Source organism: Xiphophorus maculatus, chromosome 3 (genome assembly GCF_002775205.1).
Source record: "Xiphophorus maculatus strain JP 163 A chromosome 3, X_maculatus-5.0-male, whole genome shotgun sequence".
Taxonomy (NCBI): Eukaryota; Metazoa; Chordata; class Actinopteri; order Cyprinodontiformes; family Poeciliidae; genus Xiphophorus; species Xiphophorus maculatus.
This window is the reverse complement of record NC_036445.1, coordinates 24,651,364-24,672,693: the sequence shown is the minus strand read 5'-3', so window position 1 is coordinate 24,672,693 and position 21,330 is coordinate 24,651,364. Positions and strand designations below refer to the sequence as shown.

At 41.4% G+C, this 21,330-nt stretch overlaps 2 protein-coding genes across 2 annotated transcripts; both read right to left on the bottom strand.

Moving 5' to 3' along the window:
• Nucleotides 1–1,115: 1,115 nt before the first annotated feature.
• LOC102221904 (fucolectin-5-like) lies at nt 1,116–3,981 on the bottom strand. Its single transcript, XM_023331353.1, has 5 exons — nt 3,771–3,981; nt 3,492–3,518; nt 3,110–3,416; nt 2,184–2,329; nt 1,116–1,718 (listed from the first exon to the last, which is right to left on the bottom strand). The coding sequence occupies exons 1-5, from the start codon at nt 3,802–3,804 to the stop codon at nt 1,369–1,371; spliced, it is 864 nt and encodes a 287-aa protein (XP_023187121.1). The 5' UTR covers nt 3,805–3,981; the 3' UTR covers nt 1,116–1,368.
• A 2,636-nt stretch (nt 3,982–6,617) lies between these two features.
• Nucleotides 6,618–20,280, bottom strand: zhx1 (zinc fingers and homeoboxes 1). The gene is made up of 8 exons (XM_014468766.2): nt 19,788–20,280; nt 17,469–17,773; nt 16,438–16,910; nt 15,254–15,472; nt 14,951–15,166; nt 14,063–14,227; nt 12,595–13,848; nt 6,618–11,463 (listed from the first exon to the last, which is right to left on the bottom strand). The coding sequence occupies exons 2-8, from the start codon at nt 17,668–17,670 to the stop codon at nt 11,179–11,181; spliced, it is 2,814 nt and encodes a 937-aa protein (XP_014324252.1). The 5' UTR covers nt 17,671–17,773; nt 19,788–20,280; the 3' UTR covers nt 6,618–11,178.
• Between the last annotated feature and the right edge of the window lie 1,050 nt (nt 20,281–21,330).

The following is a 21,330-nucleotide window of genomic DNA, read 5'->3' as shown; positions in this document are numbered from 1 at the left end:
GATACCTTATTATTGTTATCTTATTATTATTATTATTAGGTTTTCTTCCCTCTGATTTTTATTTTATTCTTTGTTAACCTGTGTTAAGAAGAATTTATAGATGTACTTTGGCAAGGAGTCGATAATTATTCTGATGACGTATGTCCGGTTGTTATTTACAGTTGTCATTATTACCATTATTATCATCCATAGATTTTCTTGTCTTGTTATAAGAGTTATAGTTTGTAGCCATTTTGTCTACAAAATATGATTTATTTGTTGGCTCTTGGCACCGTATATTGAACAGGCACACGAACATTATGACATGGTTTTAATTACAGGTTTTGATTATTACTGAGTAGGTGAGTAAGTAGCAGTAAACAAATTGTTTTGTTCTTGGTTATGTATGCACATGTCCTCTCTATACAACTGATTGCTTGTTTTTCAAAACCTGTTTGAAATAAATGAATAAATAAAGTAGGAAAATATTTGAATGAAGCAGCTTTTTGTGATGTTGCAGCTTAAAATGATTGATTTTGCAAAAAGTTGCCAATTTTCTTCAGCTTTATTTTTGCCATATCATAGTCTTACAAAAAAAGTTTAAATTGCTCCACATAACCTTTGCATCCCTTCTCCTTTTTCTCATCAAATTGTATTCCTCATTTAACCCAGGAAGGCCCTGCATCATCGTCCTGCTGAAACACTGGCATGTAGTCATCATTTAGCTAACATTATCTGCATGCAGCAGCTTTACTTTACTTTACTCAGTTTGTCTGGAAGAAAACTCTAAAAAGTTTTTTTTGGCTCTGGCTTGTTGCTGAACATGACACATAAGATAAAATTAAGGCATTCTGACACTATTCTTTCACAAGAATACTGTTCTTTTTTTATATTTTGTATACAAAACAGCATTTGGGGCTCTGCCAGAGCCTGTGGGGTACTAGGTGGTCTCCTGCAGGAGCGAGCACTTACACACGCCGAATGGTTCCCATGGGAGATTTAACCTGTGGAATAATCATTCATTCCTTAAATGTGCATGAAAGAATCAAAGAAACACTTCAGGTATATTTCTGATGAGGGAATAACTTTATAACATGATATAAAGCTAAAAAAACATATATATTTTCCATTCCAGCTAGAAGGTAATAAATAAATCTGCCAGGGATGAGAACATACTTAGTTTATCCAGGGACGTCCTAAATTAATTAGTCAAATCTACATAGATGGCAAAAAAATCTCAGAGATTAGAGAAAAGGTCTACAATATAGAGCAATACAGAAAATCAAACATGCTAAGTGATTCAATAACACAAGATGTGATTTTTTTTTTTTTTTTTTTTTTGGATGATACACTGAAAGTAAAGCCATGGTAACTCAGACGTCGCAGCTCTTAGTTTACAGCACAGATAAAATTGAACTTATCATAATCAGACTTGCTAAACCACAAATGGTCTCCTCCTTTCTGCATGGCTCCATTGGTGTCACAGTTTTCTTTTGGTTCACTGGAACCCCAGTGTTTAATCTCCACAGCACTGTCATCAACCCAGAACCAGTAATGGAGGGAGGAGATGTAGTGAAGTCCGATCCAAATGAAGGGACTGTTGGCTTTCTCAGCCGCCAGCTCAGCGAAGGTCTGCATCTGTTCATCCAAGATGGAGGCCAGATCTCTGTGGTTATTTCTGCAGTAGTTCAGAGCTTCTTCCCACGACTTGTTTTGGTCAATCAGTAGAAAAGGTGAAGCTTAAACAAGACAATTAATTAAAGTCAAGCATAGCCAGTGAATTAAGATAAAATTACCACATTGAATTCTAACATTCCACAACACAGGTGATACAAATAAGGTTATGCAGCATCATGTAAATGTTACAGTAACGCAGCGTTTCTCAATTCCAGTCCTCAGGCCCCCCCTGCCCTGCATGTTTTAGGTGTTTCCCTTCTGTTACACACCTGGATTGAATCTTTGGGTGATCAACAGGTTTCTGCAGCACTTGATGGCCATGCAATCATTTGAATCAGCTGTTCTGGAATAGAGGCACATCTAAAACATGCAGAGCAGGGAGGGCTGAGGACTGGAATTGAGAAGCACTGCGTAACCCAATATATCTGAATTAGTCAACAGCCTGACAGTTCCTCAGAAAGCTGAAATTAACACAACATATCATGTAGTGTTTTGATGGTGAAAGTTAATGAACATGGATCACGTACCCATTTTTGTGCCAGTGATTTTCACTTCACACAGAGCCATATATTTTTTTTCTGGTATGATCACAGTGACGTATCGCCCCGACACTGATGAAGGAAACTTATAGACATTAATCTGGTCTGTTCTGAAGTTTGTGATGTTTTGGACCCTGGATAAGAGAGAGATAATTAAACCTATTGTTAACATGACAAAATAAACTCTTCAATAGCCATGAAGTAGAAACTGGACATTAGATGTAACTTCATATTTATCCCAATGTTAAGGCATATGGTTATTTGACGCTGCAGGGCTACACTAGATCCTTTGGATCTGGCCTTGACTGAGTGTTGCCTTATTTGACTCAGTTATATTATTTGTAATAGAAATACAGCTACTGCTGCCTCCTGTCCTTAGACGTTTTTTCTCTTTCTGTTGGTCCGCCCAACTTTTGATTGTTTTTTTCTCCTTAGTATATGTGAAGGCGTACTAACTGTTTTTCTTTGTTTGTTTTTTTTTGTCCTGTGTTTTTGTTTTCGGGTCACTTTCCTGAAGATAAGCACTCACATATTTAGTCTTAAATATCTGAGACCCGATCCTGCTTGTGGTTTTATCTTGGGTTTAGATTGCATGTATTCTGCAGTGAATTAAGTGCATCATGCAGGTTTACAACAAACTATTTTAGGGTTTGTCCGTCTGAACTGGTGTTTGAATTCTCGTCAAATGTTAGTGGATTAACAACAGATTAATAAATTTAATAGGAACCAATAAATATTGTTAATCACCTTTATTCTCATTGCTGATTATCACCTCCTGGCTCTTCGGATCATAACAACCAAATGATTAAATATGTATTTTGAAGATCAGAAAAAGAATGACTGCACTGGACGAAACACATGAAAAAGCCTTAAAATGTAAAATAAATCAGTTAAAGGTAACATGAGACTCTTACAGCTTGTTGTTGGTGCCGTTGTTCTGACGAGAGTTCCCGATGTAGATCTTGGCACCTGATATGTTCGAATAGCTAAACCAATGGTTATTATTCCAAATAGAGATACAGGAAATGTTGTAAACACCCTGCAGGTCTACAATCCACCAGGAGTTAGTCCGATACTCGGTGTAAGAACATGTTGATTGATCACCATCAAAGGCTCTGTCAGCAGGGTACTTTGTTAGTAACCCATCATAGGTTGTAGACTGGTATGCTCTCTTGTCAGTCAGCTTTATGTCTGGTGTGTTGCAGTAATCTGGGGGTGAAACTTTCAAAATACAGAAAAGTAACATAAAAAGTTCAACATTAAATGGATATCAAAGAAAAAACACATTGGACCTACTTATGTCCCCATCTGCACACAGCCTTCCTGCAGAGAAAAATGAGGGGAGGGGGAGGAAATCTGCTTTTTATAGTGGAAAATGTCAGAACCATTTTCAGATTGAATACAGTTATTAAACTTCAACCCTGAAATTAAACTCTCATTATGAAGTGTGACATTATTTTTTCTGTGCGGTAAAGTAGAAGGTCACTGACAGTAAAACTAAACTCTTCATAGTTCAGTTTGTTTTTATATTTGTAACATTAAAACATCAAACTATAAGGTAAATGAGCAGCTTACCACTCAGACAGAGGAAGAACAGAATCCACAGCATCTTTGGAGGACAAACACACTAAAATGACTTTTTCTTCACTAACTATGACTAAACTGTGTTCAGACCAGAGGATGTTTTCTGATGCAGGACTCCTCCTCTACAAATAAGTAAAATAAGAGTCAGTTCGTGTTGATGCAGCTTCTCTCCTCTTTCAGGATGTTTGTCTCTCTAGATAAGATCCAGTTTCATGTTTCCACCTGAATTTGAATATATTCCTCTTCCTTCATGATGGAGGATTTCAAAGTACACAACTGTATAACATATTCTAGTCCGTGGTTACTGCTGTTTGTTTTTGTATCTAATTTGCATTAGATCCTAACAACTGGGACACAGACTGCTTGTGTGGGACAAAGTGAGACGTGTCAACTCTAAAATGGAATATATAAGAAAATAAATAATAATCATAAAATAAATAATTTATTACTTTAATAAAACATTCGGACTTTGCAAGGAGAATCCATGAAATAACTCAAGACATAGGGAATACAGCAAATACATTCTCACACTGGACAGTTGTTCGCACATGTTCTGGTTTTTATTGTACAGGAAGCAGAGAGGAAATTGGAGAGAAGATGTGGATATGATGTTAAGATTGGAAATCAGAGCCCAGACGGCTGCATTAAGGCCCCAACTTGTTTGGCTGATTTAAATGTCTCAGCTTATGAAAATATTCTAATATTATACTTAGATTTAACAAAAAACTGGCAGCTGATTCTTCCTTCATCAAAACAAAAATAACTCAGTTTAGGTTTAGGTCATGATAACCACACCAACCTCAGCCGATGGTCCTCGCTGCAAGCTGATGCTCATGATAGAAACGTAAAAATGTTCCAAAGTTCAGTCAAATACAAACTTTTGCATCTTATTTCCATCAGCTCCCAAAAAAAGAATAAGACATGTGGCACCGTGCTCATTTAGTTATTGTGTCAAGAGATGCAAATACTTTGCGCTTTGCAGAAGGGGTTGTATGAATAAAGGCTTTCACTCACTCCTCTGTTCTTCCTGTTCCTGAGTTATTACTTTTTGATCACATTTAAATATTCATCCATGATCTTAGATGAGAGTCAGGGGACACCATGGACAACAGAGCAGAGCAACACAGAGACAGACAGGACAAACACACCCAATCAATCGATCAATCAACCTGACAGGCTGAAGCCTCAGCCCTCAACGATTTCCCAATGGAAGAATAGAGTGAGGGAGGTTTATCATATGGAACAAATTACGGCAAAACTTCAGATGAAAAGTGATATCTTTATAGAAAAATGGTCATCAATTCAAACATTCATTTCAAACCACAACTGATGGAAATTACGATTAATGAATGGGAGATTCTTCTTTGTATTTTTATTTTTTATTTATTTATTTTTACTATTACTATTGTTTTTTCTTGTCTTTTCTTTAAGACCTTGGACAAACAAAACCCTTTTTAGAACATAACATGTGAATTTCTACATGTAACCTGTAAGATGTGTGAGATGTGACATGCACTGGAAAATCTGAATAAAAAAGTTTAAAAAAAAACAAACAAACAAAAAAAAAACAACAACCTGACAGTCATGTGTTAGGATGGTGGGAGGGAGTACCAGGAGAGAACCCATGCATGCACAGAGAGAACATGCAAGCTCCATGTAGAAAGACACCAGGCCGGGATTTGAACCCAGGACCTCCTTGCTGCAAGGGAACAGTGCTACCAACTGCGCCGCTGTGCAGCCCCCACATTTAAGCAGATCCACTTTATAGACAGATATGGGGAAATATGTGAACGGCAGCAGCTTAATGGTATTTAATTTGATCAGAGAGAACTTTAAAGAACTGAACCCAGGTTCTGATGTTACATGATGGCAGTCATTTATTTATATAAATATAACTGGGTTCATGGTTATCGAAGCTCAGAAGGAGATTTTATTCTGAAGGCTGTAATGCAGAACATTAATTTATAAAGGGCATCTGTGGAGCTCGTAGTAGAAACCAACTGTCCGATGAAACAACCACTAGAGGGAGCCAGAGGGCATGTCTGATTTTTTATTCAGATTTCCAGGCTCCTGTAGTCTTTAAAGATTATAATGGTGATAATTAAGGTCAAGTTTTGTATTTAACAAGACATTACAGTTAAGTCCAAATGTATTCATAACTTTGGCCGATTTAGATTCTAGATCATTTTCATTCAAACCAAAAGGCTTGTTTCTGATAGGAAAGTCTCTCATAAGGTAGAAATGAAATAATGGACCAGAAAAAATTGGGTGTTAAACTTTATTTCTCAGTAATCAATAGAGCAACGGTTAGACAGCGCTGTGGTTGGCTTTATAAATGTAAACTGTGATATTGTGGTGCAAATATTAACTTAATAACTCAGGTTAACCTGAACTTTGGCATCTGATTTGATCCTAATATTTTGATACTGTTCCAAGAAATGTCCTCTATGTCCTCTGGTTTCATGGAAAACTTATCGGCAATAAGCTTTTCACTCACACCTTTGTTCTTCTATCTGTTCAGGCTTCTCGAAGATTGGATGTGAAAATATCTATTTTTCCGTTGCTGCATTTTCCAAAAAACACAAAAATAATTTTAAATCCAAATCTGCTGCGAGAATGCATAGGTTTAGGAGTCACGGTACATGACTCGATTGATTTGATATACTTCTGTATATAAATTGTATTATTGTTTTACACAAAGTGCAATGAAATGACATTTGTTGTGAACTGATGATTTACAACTAGACAGAAATGAACTGAATTACTGACGTGTTCAGATTTAGAAGCAAATGGTGAAAAGGTTAAAGAGCAAACAGTAAAAGAAAACAGCACTCAAAATGGTTTCAAAAAGACATTTTACTTTGTTTGTACATCGTTGACCCTCTGACAGGATGGACCCGGGGTTCGTCTAAAGATGACTGATTGCTGTGAGGATCGCTCCACCATCTAGCCGACTAAATTAAACAAGTGAAGACTACAGCAGAAGTACAGTAAAGGGTACAGGTATGACACAGCAGGTAAACAATTCAGATCACAATGTTCGCTCTTAGATCATCAGCACAAAGTTAGCTGGGATACACGATGAGGGCCGGGGACAGAATCACGACGCGGCGCACAAATGTGCCACCTGGACAGACCAAATGTTGCAGGAGTCAGTCTGTTCAACATCTATTCACTCAATGTCTATAGCGATGTGACGACAATATCTTTTGTATGTACAGAAACGGACACGGCCATTCGGAACAGATTATTATGAAAAGGAAATAGCACACGGTAAAACGGTGAGGGCTGAAGACCTGGGAGCAGGAGGCCTAACCGGTGGACTAAACCACTGTCTGTCTGTGGGAACGTCTAGTCGAGCACTTCTGAAACGGTACCAGGCGTTTGTTGACATGACACGTGGCAGCTCCAAGTAGAGAGATTGTTCTGCTGTACACTGTAATTCATAGCATATTCTCACCGCGGGAACCTTTTACCTCTGCCGTTTCCACTGAGGGAACCAGGATGGAATCACATTACCAGAGTAGGAATTTACTCCAAAACACTGCCCTAAAGGTAGAGAGGTAGCGCTTCTTTTTGTACGTATTCAGAACTAATTACAGTCAAGTCACATAATGCAGCAAGTACGGAGACGGACGGCGGGTTGTAGACTGAACCACTGCCTTCTTCCTCTTAACGCTTGCCCCTTGGCTAACTAAATGATTCACAGCAGCGAGTACACCAGCACAGAGCGTGGACGTCTGTAAATAAGGAGAAAGCTGTGTTTTTATTTTGGCCGTCTCCATAGCAAAGTCTCAGAATCCAGCTGGAGCCTGCAGCTGGCAGAGCGCTAACGTCTTAGCAGGTTCTGTTCTCATGAAGATATTACTTTATCCATATCATCTGGACTGGAAAAGAAAATGCTGTTTGGTTTGCATATTCAAACTGAAAGTGACTATTTGCTGGTCATACAGTTTCTATTTTTGCTTGCAAACATTCAAACCACTCTGTAAACCTAATCCTTCCAGTCCTGTCATCTGCAGAAACAAATACTCAGACAATGCTGCTGTTACCAGGTGGATCAGAAATGGACAAGAAGCTGAGTACAGAGAGCTGGTGGGCCACTTTGTGGCTTGGTGTGGTAACAATCATCTCATCTTGAATTGTGAACAAAAAACGGGGATGCCTGTGGATTTATAGAGAAACGGGAATATGTTCAAGGTCTTCACTTTATAAGTTTCTTGTGAAGAATGCAATCTTTGATGCCAACTCTTGTTGGTGTAGCAGCATCAGAGCCAGGGACTTTAAAAAGCTAAACAAGCTGACTCTGTTCTCCAAAAACCTGGGATAGTTGAGTTATTAAAAAATAAATAAAATAAAATAAAATACTTCGCTTTTGGATTTATGAAGTATTTTCGAATTGAGTTAAATGTCACAATTTCTTTATTCCATTTTTGCCTCTGCTGCTGCTGTGGGTTGGCATCCGTATCCACGGACGGACAAATCTGAATCAGCGATTGAGTTTGAATGCTGCTTGAGAACAAAAACAAGTATTCCGTCTTTGTACGTGGGAACAAATTAACACTTGCTGTCGAAAGGCTTCGTTTACATCAACACAATGGTTTTGAACTCATCGCTGGAAACACACTCAAGAAAAAGACAGAGGACATCTAAAAGGTCCCTGGAAAATACTGCAGGTACTTGGAGGAAAAGGTTCAGGGTAACACAGTGGAAAGGTACCTTTTTAAGTTTTCATCAAAGGAGTTAACTTTGACCTTGAACAAATATCTCTAGAGCCATGTTCATGACAATTAACTCATTGGTGAAGTCAACCTAATGAGAAAAATGTATCAGGTCTTATTAAAACCACAAAAGCAGCTTAGCCCTGATCAGGCTGTCCCAAGTCCAACCAACCTCACATTTCTTATGTACAACATGAGATGTTTGTTCTGGCTATCGCATGCAACATTTGACAAAAGTACACTTCAACATTACAGGTTATTCGTTTCATGGACAGGCACTTGTCACTGAACGACAAAATGCATAAAGTCAGCTCTCTGTCAGTTCCTAAAATCAAGATAAATTACAGCCAACAGTCAAAGTGTTCAACACGAGATCATATAAACGCTGCGAGGGAAACTGAACGTTTCCATGTCTGGTTGTGACAAGTGCCTGGCGACAAAATACAAGGAGCTTCATTAAAAGACTTAAAAAGAGGACTTTCTGAAATCCGTTTCAGGTTCCGGTCATCTTCTAATGTCGGAGGAAAGCAGAGTTTGAACGTTATTTAGTCTGAAGAAAAGGTTGCTTTTTTTTATTTTCACATTGAAGAGTTTATGAACTTGAGTTCAAACAAGTGTAGGAGCCGTGTAGGCACGAAGGTTTAGCAACAAATAGTCATCGGGGTCACCGAAGAACAGTAGTTGGGACAGCTTTTAGATCGTCGTACCGTTTCTTTTTAAAGCAGTAAACAGGGGCGTCGTTTGGTAGATTTTCCACAGAAAAGAGGAGGCCGTCCTGCTTCTTCATCACAACCGAGGCCATCCTCTATGTTTACTAGAGCAGTTTTCAGTCTTTTGGTTTCTGGTTTCCCCAGCGTGTCAGTCTGCGATAAAAGGGAACCCAACGGAACGCTGCTGGGACGTGCACATCATGAGTCTAGTCATGGGTCTGACAAAAAAAAGACTCGATAAAAGGCATAAGGAGTCATTAAGGGGCGAATGGAGCAATACCAAAACGAGCTCCCATCGTTTAAAGCGAGACAATCAACAAAAACAACTTTTAGGCTTCGTCAAATCGACAAGTTATCAAAACGTAGGGCTAATACGACATTATTTTTAGTGCAGAAATAATGGTGCATGATTGTTCTTTTTCTTTGTTGTTTCTTTTTTTATGGAGCAGTTACAAACGTCCAGCTCTTTAAAACACGTGGTATATAAATAGAAAAATCAATACACTGATTATATCCCTTCACGTGAAAACAGAAGGAATATAAAAGGCAAAATACTGGTTAGTCATAAAAAACAGGGTTGGTCTCTCAGAGCCATTTCATGGTATAATGTGAGACTTAAGGTGCCTAATCAAGTGGAAAAAGTGCAAACTTTTAAAGATGAATTTAAGTGCTTTAGGTTGGGGGGGGGAGAGGGTTCAGTGCAGAATGGGTTCAGATTATAATTTCAAATACTGTTAAACATGTTCTTTTTACAGTATGGGTCAGGACACAAAGATCTACACATCGCGAGTCAGTCATTTGGTTCTAATTAGAATCGCGACATGATCTTTCTGTCTCTGATTTCAGCAGATTTAAACCTCACAGTGGGCATTGCTTTGTTCTCCAGTGTCTCCTGCCACAAATTGCCGTCTGCACGGGAGGCACCACTTTCAGCTTTGGCACAGCATGTTTTCTGTATCTCTTTTAAAAAAGGGTCAAAAAAGCACATAACATATATATATATATTTTTTTTTTATCAAAAAGTGGAAAAAAAGAAAGGAAAAAGTTTAAAAACATCATCAGCAGTTCAATTCACACACATTCAGCGGCGTCTCCGCCATCAAATTTGCAGATGTTCAGTTAAAAACTTGTAGTATCGATGAAGCGGTAAGGCGGTATAAAGGGAAAACATTCCGTACTATTTAAGAGCATTTTAGCATTTGCATTCATGCAGCATCTGGCTACTCGTTTTATTGCCAAGTGAAGCCTCAGCCTCGGCCTAAAATGTCAATGCAACTCCTGGTGAAGCGCAAACAAAACAGCCGTTTTAAATGAATTTCAGACGCTGGAATAAATATCCACGCTGAATCCTGCATTCAGATTCATGATTTAGTCTTAATGTCGCATTTTGATGCAACTCAGGCTTAACTTTGAATTTAACACACTTTAACGTCAGTGTGACGAAATTGTTGTCAGTTTCAGAAAGCAGGAAATGTTAGCGTTAACGTAAAAAGGTATGGTTATCTGTCAGTCTTTAAACTTGATTATAAGAGATCAAAAACAGATCATTGTAGCTGATAAATTGACTACCTTCACTATTCTGAAAAAAATCGATTTTTCATGTGCTTTTCACTATATCAGGTTTCCTAGACAGCTAGTTTTTGCTTTAATCTGTTATTTATGAATGACATATAGTGGGAGTTTTCATTCTCAGCTCAGTTTTAACACTTTCTTTTTTCTAAAGTTAATTTTGCAGCAGCTGCTTTATGACCTCTGTCACAGTTTGATCTTGATCGAAACCTTTCCTTCAAAGGTTGAGCTAAAGCTAATAATTGATGTATTAGTCTCATGTGGACTTGATTTAACAGTGAAATAGTTCTTGTTCATGCACGTCAGTGGCAAACAAACAAGGATACAAATAAATCTTAATTTACCTCACTGACCAGTATCGGCCTAACTCAAGTCAATTTTCAGGCCAAATGTCAGTCTTTAGTCTTCGGAAAGGGACAAGCTTTTCCTGACGCTACGTGACGGCTCCCAGACCTCGCTGTCGTCCGTTTCGTCGCCGTCGTCCTCCTCGTCGTCTTCGTCGTCCTCCTCGTCTCCCGCTCCTGCGCCCGCCGGCTCCTCGGTGTTCTCCGATCTCGCTCCGCGCGTCTCCTCCCCCTCGTCCCGCGCTGCTTTGTCCCCGCCCGTTCTCCCTGCAGCCGGCTCCAGGAAGGGATCTAACCCCAAGTCCAAGCGTCGCTGGACTTCAGCAAACCACTCCCTCACCTTTCCACAAACAGAGACACAGCTTTAAAATATCAAATAAGACATGGAACTAGTGCAAAATATTTTCTTTCATTTGGACCAGCTGTATAATATCTCATGCTGCCTGAATGAAACTGCAACATCAGAAGACCGATGGTCACTGATTGCGTCACAAGAGCAACTCGCTTAAAATATTACGGCTCATAACTTTTAAAAAGTCACAACAGCACATTTGTAAGGATAATGGCAGACGGTACAATGTTCTCCTTTATTGGGTTGTGTTCAGTTTATGTCACATAGAGATCATGTTGCACTATTTTTTGAACTTTGGGGCCCCATAATTACCTGACCCACTAGAGCTGTTACTCAATATTAACAGAAAACTACCCAGACAAGCTTGTGCATTGCTAGCTAACAGCAAAAAGGTCACTACTGACTTTAAAGATAGTTCTAATTCTTTGAAGAGAGGTTCTACTAGGCTATTATCTGTAATAGTTATCTGTTGCAGGAACATATCCAATTACAATACGTTTATAAAGAACTGAAGAAATTCCCCGAGCAGCTGAGGGCCAAGAGCTAGTCAGACTGCGGTCCATGTTAAGCAGAATTTAGCCACTTAAAATACCTGAAAATGTTCATTTTCACTGGATGCAGCTCAATATTGCAAACAGTAAAACAGTTTCTACTTTGCAGGAGTTTGCCGAAAGTGTTGCTGTTTCGTCAGCTGAACCCTTGTCAGCTAAAGCTAGCTGTAATAAAGTGGCATCAATCGGCCAGATTTTGTCGTGAAAGACAAAATGTGAACGAAGCAGAATTGTCTCTTTATCGTGTCATATCCTGTTTTTGCATAGTTAAGCACTAGTAAGCACTAGTCTAACAAGTTTCGGTTTTCCAGTATTTGAATCAGGAAGGGGAAAGATGGAGACAGATAGGAATGGTGCTCTAACCAACTTTGGGTTATTTCAGCTTACAATTATTTAACCACTGGTACAGTGTGTCTCGATTTTTGAACATTCATTACTAATAGTTAAAGCTATTGCGACATAATGAAAAAAAAATAATAAAAAAATCCAGACCCCATTTTGAAACAGCAAACACCCCATTTATGCATTTAGTTTCTGGGTATTTTCTTTTAAAATCTGCATCACCTACCTGTTCGTAGCTCATGTTGGTCTTGGTGACCAGCTCATCCAAGTCTTGCTCACTGAGGAAGTGGTGCTTCAGGTAGTACTCCTTCAGGATTTCCCGCCCGGTCTTGAATTTCTTTGACGGCGGGGACCTTTTGACATCTGCGCTGGAAGAGGAGGAGGACCTCTTTGGCTGCTTCCTGGTTTTGGACCGCCCCCAGCCGCGATTCCGGCCACGTCTTTTCCGACCGCCGCCCCCCGTTTTGCCGCCGCCGCCGCCTCCTTCGCTCGGTCCCTCGACGTTGCCACTTTGGTACTGGAAGAACCACTTCAGGTTCCCGTTTTTCCAGGAGTACCGAGAGTCCCCGAACCAGCTGACGATGTAATGGCGGGGGAGGCCGCTCTCCTCCGCCAGCTGGTCGTACTCCTCCGGCGTGGGCCACTGCGTCCGCACAAAGGCACTTTTTAGAATGTGGAGCTGCTCTGGAGTCTTTTTGCTTTTTTCTTTCAGGTCTTTCTTGCTGCCGCCGCCGCCGCCGGACAGCTGCTTGCTGCGACCGCCTGGAGGAGTCTGACTCCCCTTTCGAGATGAGGAGGCAGTCGGAGGCGAGTTGCTTGAACCTCCTAGTTCCCCTGCTTCCTCTGCCTTCGAGTTATCCGTTTCGATCTTCCCTCCCTCGGACGACTCCGGGGAAGATGTACTCGCGGCGGGGACTTTCCGCCTCTCGTTGAACCAGGCGTCAATCTCCCTCCGAGTCAGTTTGGTTTCTGTCCTCAGACGACTCAGTTCTTCATCCGATGGGATGCTGCTCTTCTCGAAGCTCTCCTCCAGCACCACCAGCTGCTCGGGAGTCTTCTCCTTAAACTTCTGCAAAGTGAAGTCTGGGAAGGGATTCCAGGTCTTGACTCGGGTCTCTTTCTCCTTCTCCTTTTCCTTCACAGGGGAAGTGCTTGGAGGGTGAGGGGATGCAGGGGTCTCGTCACTCGAGTCAATGACTATGGGGGTGTTGGCAGCGCTGCTTGAGCTGCTTCCCCCTCGGCCCCCTCCGTCGTGGAAAACAATCACGTGGCTGTTCTTGGAGTTGCGCTGGTTGTAGCGGGTGTCGCTGAACCACTTTTTGATCTCGCCCTTCGTCAGATTGGTGAGCTTCATCAGCCGGGCGATCTCCGCGTCGGAGGCGAAGTGGTTCTTCAGGTAGCTGGCTTTCAGCTCTGCCAGCTGCTCTTTGGATTTCTTAGGTCTCAGGCTGAACGAGTCAGCACTGAGGGCTGAGTTCTCCTTGGTGAGGGAGGGGAAAAAGTTAGCCATCAACACGGTGTTCCTGTCGGGTCATTTTACACAACAAGGTAGCAAACAGGAGAAAGGCAAATGATGTAAACTCTAAACAAGGAGTTAGTGCAACGTTTAAGAAACATCAGTGTAATTAGATGGTGAAAATCCTAAATTTGCTACTAAAACAGCAAGCACATCCGGATGTGAAAGGTGTCCCAACCTGGGGAGACAGAGAGGGAGGCTGGACTGTGGTAGCCCGTTTTAGCTCACTGTTTGTCGGCGTGGACTGACAGGAAACTCTGCTGGAGCTCTGAGACTGACTGGGCAAACCTGCCACAGTCAACGTGATTGGACTAGTCACTGGAAGATTCCCACCTGGACCAACCTGTGGTAAACACATACAGCGATCACTGTGTCTGGTTCTTATGCATGTTTTATGACTTTGCAACAACAAACATCATGACGTTTTAGCAGGATTTAATGTCACAAACCACCAAAAGTAGTTTGACATAATTGTGAAAGGAGCATGTACTAAAGGGGCAGTATTATGTGTTTTTCTACCGCACAGTGCCATTTTATAACAAAATCAAATAACTACATTACCTTGTGTTATAAAAATGTTCTATGTATATGTCTATTGAAAAGCTCCTGCTCATTCTGAAACTCCACATCCAGGAAGTCATCACAAAATGGCCTCTCTGTTAAACCTTTAGCAACGTTTTCACTACCATTTCACTGAGAAGTAGCTTGTATGATGAGCGCAGGAGATGTGCAGTTCCACTAGGTGGAAATGCTAATTGCTGCTGGCTAGTCTGAAGGAACTGAGTGGGGGAGGGCTACTCTGGAAGGCGGAAGCTTGAAGACTTGGAAAGTGAAGCTCCAAGGAGGCAGTCAGTCCACCCAGGCGTTTTGCTCAGCTGAATGGTTGCCAAGGGAGCTTAAAGGATCACTCAAACACACATGGAAGAATCAAGGCACGAAGTATGTTCCAGATTTGGTTTTTTTAAGCTCAAGCTCAGTCCGACTGAGACAATGTTCACACAGCAAGCTTGAAAGAGCCGCATCTCCGCTCATTGAAATGCGGAACATTTTTTCTTTCTTTGCCTACCTGTGTAAACACAAGGCCAGGTTGGCCCACAATCTGACAGGTCTGCAGGATGGACTGCAGGCCGTTCGCCGCAGCGGACAGTTGGTGTGCGGGGATGACGGTGATGGTCTGAGGCACTGTGTGCACGGTCCCGTTAAACTGCTTCCTCCTGGCCTCCTCCACTTCCTCTGGAGTCCAGCTGACGCCGTGCTTCAGACGCTGGGCCGAGAACCACACCTGCGCACAGATCGAGTGTCTCTAGCTCAAGCAAGACAGGAAAAAAAACAACAACTTTTGATTATGAAAAACAATGTGATCTTTTACCTTGATCTGCTCTTCTGTAAACTGCGTCTGTGATGCCAGGCTGCTTATTTCTGCCAGGGAGGGGTAAGGAAACTTCCTGTAAGTGTTGATCAGAAGAGGGTTGGAGTCCATAGCTGCACTGTAGGAGGGGATGCTGCTCAGAGGAATCAGCAGCTGGGACTGAGAGACGGCCGCTGCTGCGGCTGCTGCACTCTGCTGGGCCTGGAACGCTGAAAGCACCTGGCGTGACGACAGAGAGGGCGAAAACCGTTAAACACAGCAGCTGCTGCCGATGTTTGCTATTTAGTATCAAATAAATGTTTGCCGATGTTTGCTATTTAGTATCAAAGGTATGAGGAAAAGGTATCGGCCCTGAACAAGACACTGAATCAGCTGTGAATTATCTGTCCTTTTCCCAAAGCTCAAAGTGGGTTTTTAGGTTCTACAACAGAGCACTGCACAAATATTCACAGGCCTTCAAGTTTTTCCACATTTTGTCATGTTACAGCCACAAACTTTGATGGATTTTATCAGGATTCCATGAAACGGTTCCGATGTGAAACAAAACACATATACTCACTGTATTTATACTAAAATACTCATTTTAGAGCCGCAACTAGCGATTATTTTAGTAATCGGTTAATCTATCGATTATTCTGACAATTAACTGATTAACCGGATTTTTAAAAAATCTGCACATTTTGCAGATTTAAATAATTAAATTCCTTTTTTAAATAAAAATATTTCATTACCTACCATTCAATAACGGTATTCATTTAGTGTACACTTGATCATTTGTAACAAAGGATGCTTCTGCAGCTAAAAAAAAATAAAAATGTTTTGGGTAAAATATAAGTACATTTTTATCTTAAATGCAAAATGTGTATATTTTTTAACAGATTTAGCTTAATTACAACATTAAATCTGTTGGTCTTTTAGCAAAATGGCCTATTTTTGAGTCTGAATACTCCAGCTAACGATTAATCGATTACTAAATTAGTTGCCAATTATTTCAATAACTGATTAATCTCAATTAACGCGATTCATCGTTTCAGCCCTAAACACCACGTATCATTTCTCTTCCACTAGAAGGTTTCACAAGAAAAAAAAAAATCCCGGTAAAAAGAAAGGCGTGGACGTGAAGTGATAAATTTGAAGCTGTATGTTTAAATAAAGAAGTAGTAAATCTTTGAGGTTTTCTCTACCTGTGCCAGACCAGCAGGCAGAATTGTGGGGTTTAAAATGGAAGATTTTCTCAGCTGCTCTGACGGTGGGCTGACCAGCAGGCCCCCTCCTCCGAACTTCATGGAGTCGTGCAGCAGCTTCTCCACGGGCGTCATTGGTCCGAGCGGGGCTTCGATGGGCTCCTGCTCCCCTCCCAGCTCCCCGTCTCCTCCTCCTCCTCCCCCCGCGCCCTCCCCCGCTCCTTCGTCCGTGGATTTGAGGGAAACGGCGATCCTCTTGGGTTCGGACTTGGTCTTCATCCTCATGATCGGGGTCTTGCTCAGGGAGATGGCCGAAGCCGCGGCCGAGTCCGCTCCTCCCGCCCCGGCCGAGTCGCTCTGCGGCTCCTGCGCGGTCTGATCACAACTCGGGCCCTCCGGCGAATCTTTCGGTCTGGATTTCGGCGTGGAGCCGACGACTTTGAGGTCATCGGCGCTGTAGACGCCGGCTTCATCTGCAGGGGGGGATAATAATGTTCTGCACTTATTTTCATTTGGGGCCTATTTAGCTTAGGTTATAAAAAAAAGTGGCTCGAAACAAAAGCATTTTTCATGATTTTAGGTTTAAAAATACAGTTCTCAAACTTTTTTCACACAAAAGGAGTGAACACAATTTTTCAATAGTACGTATAATTTTTAATAGAAAAAAAGCTCATACTTGGCAGCCAAACGACAAAAAAAATTACTTTTTTAAAAAGAGAATATCCTTCGTTATTGAAAATTATTTGGATTTGTTACATGAAAACCAGTAGTATTTTTTTTTAATTAACTTTACATTTTAAAACACCAATTTTATAGCATTTTTGAGCAAACTTATTAAGAGTCGCATGATATTTCTGGACCCGCAGGTTGAAAACGCCTGAGCTAAAGGGCCACAGAAAATAGCTACGGCGGGCCGGATTTGGCCCACAAGCCTTAACTTTGACGTGTTCTACCCTGTTCACATTCGTATCTTAATTCTCTAGATCTGAGTAACAAAGTTCCACAGTCACTCAGTTCTGTGAGGGCTTTACCTGCGTCCGGTGGAGTGGGAACAACTACCACCGCCTGACCAAGCTCCTCCGTCGCCTCCTTCCCCTTCCTCTCCTCCTCCTCCTCCTCATCCCCTGCCTCGTCCTCCTTTGTTCTCTCCGGCTTCTCCTCTACGGCTTCCTGCTCCACCACGTCCGAAGGCAGCACCATGCAAGGCGTGGTGGACTTCCGGCGGCTCGACATCTTCGATTCAGACTGACTCGTACTCGTGTTGCGGCCGAGCTGTCCAGGTTCACATATTGCAGGACAGTGAGTTGACGAGCTGGATTCTTGGAATCCCGTTTCTCTGAATGGAAAACACAAATAAAGGGGACATGTTAAGGTCGCATACATGCCTCCCCTCACTGGGATTCAGTAATCGAATTCATGATTCCTTAACTTCCTGCGACAGCTTGGAAGCTGCGTGGGAGTGGACGTGAGTGTAACCTAGTAGGTGTTTCAGGGTTTCTGCAGGTTTCACCAACTCAAATGGAAGATTTTTTTTTTTTTTTAACACCGTCTTAATACTATTATGAATGAAATTTCAGAACTGTGTCGTGACAGGAATGGACCAAAAAGAAAATCGCAAATAAATAAACTGCATAGGTTGGCAGCAGAAGTGAAGCATTGGCCAAGATGAAGATCGTCCAGCCAACTGGCCATAAAGCTGCACAGACTAAACTTGCATTTCAGCCTCTGACATGCTGGATAGCGTAGAGGAAAACTGAGTAGGCCATCAAAACTGTAATACATCTTCATATTACTAGGTTTAAGTTATTCCTTTGCATGGAAAACCTGATTTTCACACCTGCATTTGAGTGTCATCTAAAGGTACATCTAAAAAAATATGAAGTTCAATATTTTTTAGGAAACACAATCATGTGGATGACTGCTGACTTGGCAGCTGTCCAGAAGACCATCAATGACGGAGGGTAAGCCACAGAAGGTCTTTGCTAAAGAAGCTGGTTGTTCACAGACTGCTGTATCCAAGCCTATTCACAGAAAGTTGAGTGGAAGGATAACTACAGCTTCAAGAAAACTGTCAAACTAAATCCATTCAAGAAAATAGGGTAGAAATCTTAAGAGCGAATTGCAAGATCCACTCCGCACAGCTGACCCCTACAGGCTGCGTGTCCAGCCACTTCTGGACCAAAGACAGGGTCAGCAGCGTTTTACCTGGGCTAAGGAGCAAATAACTGGACTGTAGCTCTGTGATCTAAAGTATTATTTTCATTTGGAAATGAAGTTTGCATTTCGTTTGGAAATCAAGGTGCCAGAGTCTGTAGGAAGAGTGGAGAGGCACAGAATCAGCAGAACTTCACACTCGACGTCGCTTGAGGTCGAGTGTGAAGTTGCCACAGTCATTAAACGCTGGTTTAATGACTGTGGTGTCACTGTGATTGATTGGCCAGGAAACTGGTCTGACATGAACCCCATAAAGAATCTGTAAGGTTATTGTCAAGAGAGAGATGAGAGACACCAGATCCAAGAGATGCAGATGACCTGGAGGCAGCTATTGATGTAATCTGGGCTTCCATTGAACCTCCGGAGACCCACAGGGCTGATTTCGTCCACTCCACACCTCATCGATGCAGTAATTTATGTAAAAAGAGGCCCAACCAAGTACTGAGTGGGTAGAAATTAACATACTTTAGACATTTCTATTTAATATACAATTTTCTGTTGATCTTGTAATGTTATATTCTACTTTTTTGAATCACTGAATATTGGCTTTTCGCTACATGTGAGGGAAAAGATCAGGCACAAAGTCTTGAAACCTTGTGTAAGAAATCTATGATTTTCACTTCATGAAAAAACAACAAAATATTCAACTTTTTTTTTTTATTACAAAATTCAATTGTTTTATATGCACAGTTCAGGATAGTGTGGTATAGCTTAAATAACAAGCATAGATATTTGTTTAGGAGGCTGTTTGGAGAAATACTGCAGACCCCCTTCACCGCTTCATCCACTTGCCCAATGTGTAAACCAATGCCTTTGTAAACACACTGTAAAGTGCTTTGGGTCACATTTTTATCACTTAATGGCGTCAAAATGTATCACTGCTTATAAATATATAACTACTGTGTGTTCACACTGCTCTGCTGCTACCACTGTGAGGTTTTAACACCAGCACCTCGAAAATGTGGAGGTGTCAGCTAGCTCATTTGTTATTATTAAAGTAGCAATAAAGCGTGGCCGTATGTTACAAAGGCAACACGAAAGGCTGTTTTTCAGCGACAGAGGAGCGTTTTAATGCGGCGGGCCAACTAGCCCGTGTTAGCCGGGCCGGTCATTATGAGGTCTGGCGGTAAACTTACAAGAACTACAGTAATGCGCCCTGTGTTGCTACCAGGCTTGGAGAGGCGAAGCGAGGAGTGATTTCCTGGGTCTCGGCAGAGCTGCCTCCAGGTGGTCCCTTGTCGGTATCCGTCGGTGTTGCTCTCTCCTCGGGCTAAAGCTTTCAGCCCGGCCGGGGCGGCTGCGGCGTCTACGTGAGTTATTAAAGCATTTGGATCTCCCTTATTAAAAAATAAATAAAAAAATAGAGCCAGCCGAGACAGACGGACCGCTTTAACGGCTACAGCCCTCCTCTGCTGATGCTGGAAACACCGGACATCTCTGCTGGTCCGGGCAGGTTTATCTCCCACCAGAAAGCGGCTCCTCATAAAAGTTCACTGGGCTCGTCGTAGCTGTTCGCGGAAAGAATCTCCCGGCGCTTCGTTTTTTTTTTGATGACCTATTTCTCAAATATTTTAACGGCTGATTTTTTTTTTTTCTTTTTTTTTTTTAATGATCAAACAACGTCATCATTCAATGTAATACGTCTTGACGTCATTCCGCGGCGACTTTCCGGGGGATCTTAAAAATGTTAGCAGTTAATGGTTGGGGGGAGGGAGGTGGGGGACAAAAAAAAAAAAAGCCCACTTTAATGCAAATACAGGCCGTGTTTCAGAATGAGTTAAGTCACGGTGGGCTCCGGGAGGCGCCGGGTGCCGGACAATCAGCGCGCAGGCTCGTAAACGCGTTCGTTTCCGATTCGGCTCGGTGCCAAAATGTCCTTACATGACCTGCGAGGCAGAATATGAGAGCTACTTAAGGACACGCCGCTAGTTTCAGCCAAGGTGATCCTCCTTGCTGCTGCTTTTCATTACATTAGGCTGGCTGCCTCGGTGTGTTTAGTATGATTTAAATATATATATATATATATATATATATATATATATATATATATATATATATATAAAAGAGTACACTATAGTTAGTATACGGTGCTTTGCAAAAGTATTCACACCCCTTGAACTTTTTCTCATTTTGGCAACCGAACCTTAGGTGTTTTAGAAAGATTTAGCGTGACGGAACAACACAATGTGCACCATAGTTGTGCAGTGGAAGGAGAGAAAGAAAAAAAAAAACTGTTTTAAGCGTTTACAAATATGGAAATCTGAAAAGTGTGGCATGCATTTCTATTCTGCCTCCTCGTCTCTGATGCTTTGAAGATGGTCTGATCTGGTTGAAACCACTTTTTGGCTACACTGTGCTGTGGTTGAACATGGTGGTGGCAGCGCCAGTCTGCGGGGGAATATGGAGTTCAACAGGGAAGCTGTTTTGGAGGTGGAAGTTTGTAATACTGTACATTTTGGTATTGATCCAATACAAATACAGGGCTAGTATCGTCAATACCAATACTTAAAAATAAAAAAAATCTAAGTAACTGAATAACTTGATTCGGTTTCAGTTTGTTGATTATGATTTTGATCAAATAAATCAAGACATTTATTTGCCTAAGATTTTTATTTAAGGCAAATAAAGATTTGCATAAAATCTTTATGTGCTTAGAGACTTTAGGCAAATATTTTTTCA

What these genes read in the sequence shown, in the direction of transcription:
- zhx1 (XM_014468766.2), bottom strand. Translation starts at nt 17,670, where the DNA reads ATGTCGAGCCGCCGGAAGTCCACCACGCCTTGCATGGTGCTGCCTTCG. An exon ending in TCCCACTCCACCGGACGCAG is followed by an intron (nt 16,911 to 17,468) that starts GTAAAGCCCTCA and finishes CCCCCCCTGCAG; the next exon opens with ATGAAGCCGGCGTCTACAGC. An exon ending in TGCCTGCTGGTCTGGCACAG is followed by an intron (nt 15,473 to 16,437) that starts GTAGAGAAAACC and finishes TCGTCACGCCAG; the next exon opens with GTGCTTTCAGCGTTCCAGGC.
- LOC102221904 (XM_023331353.1), bottom strand. Translation starts at nt 3,804, where the DNA reads ATGCTGTGGATTCTGTTCTTCCTCTGTCTGAGTG. An exon ending in GTTCTTCCTCTGTCTGAGTG is followed by an intron (nt 3,519 to 3,770) that starts GTAAGCTGCTCA and finishes TTTTCTCTGCAG; the next exon opens with GAAGGCTGTGTGCAGATGGG. An exon ending in GTGTGCAGATGGGGACATAA is followed by an intron (nt 3,417 to 3,491) that starts GTAGGTCCAATG and finishes GTATTTTGAAAG; the next exon opens with TTTCACCCCCAGATTACTGC.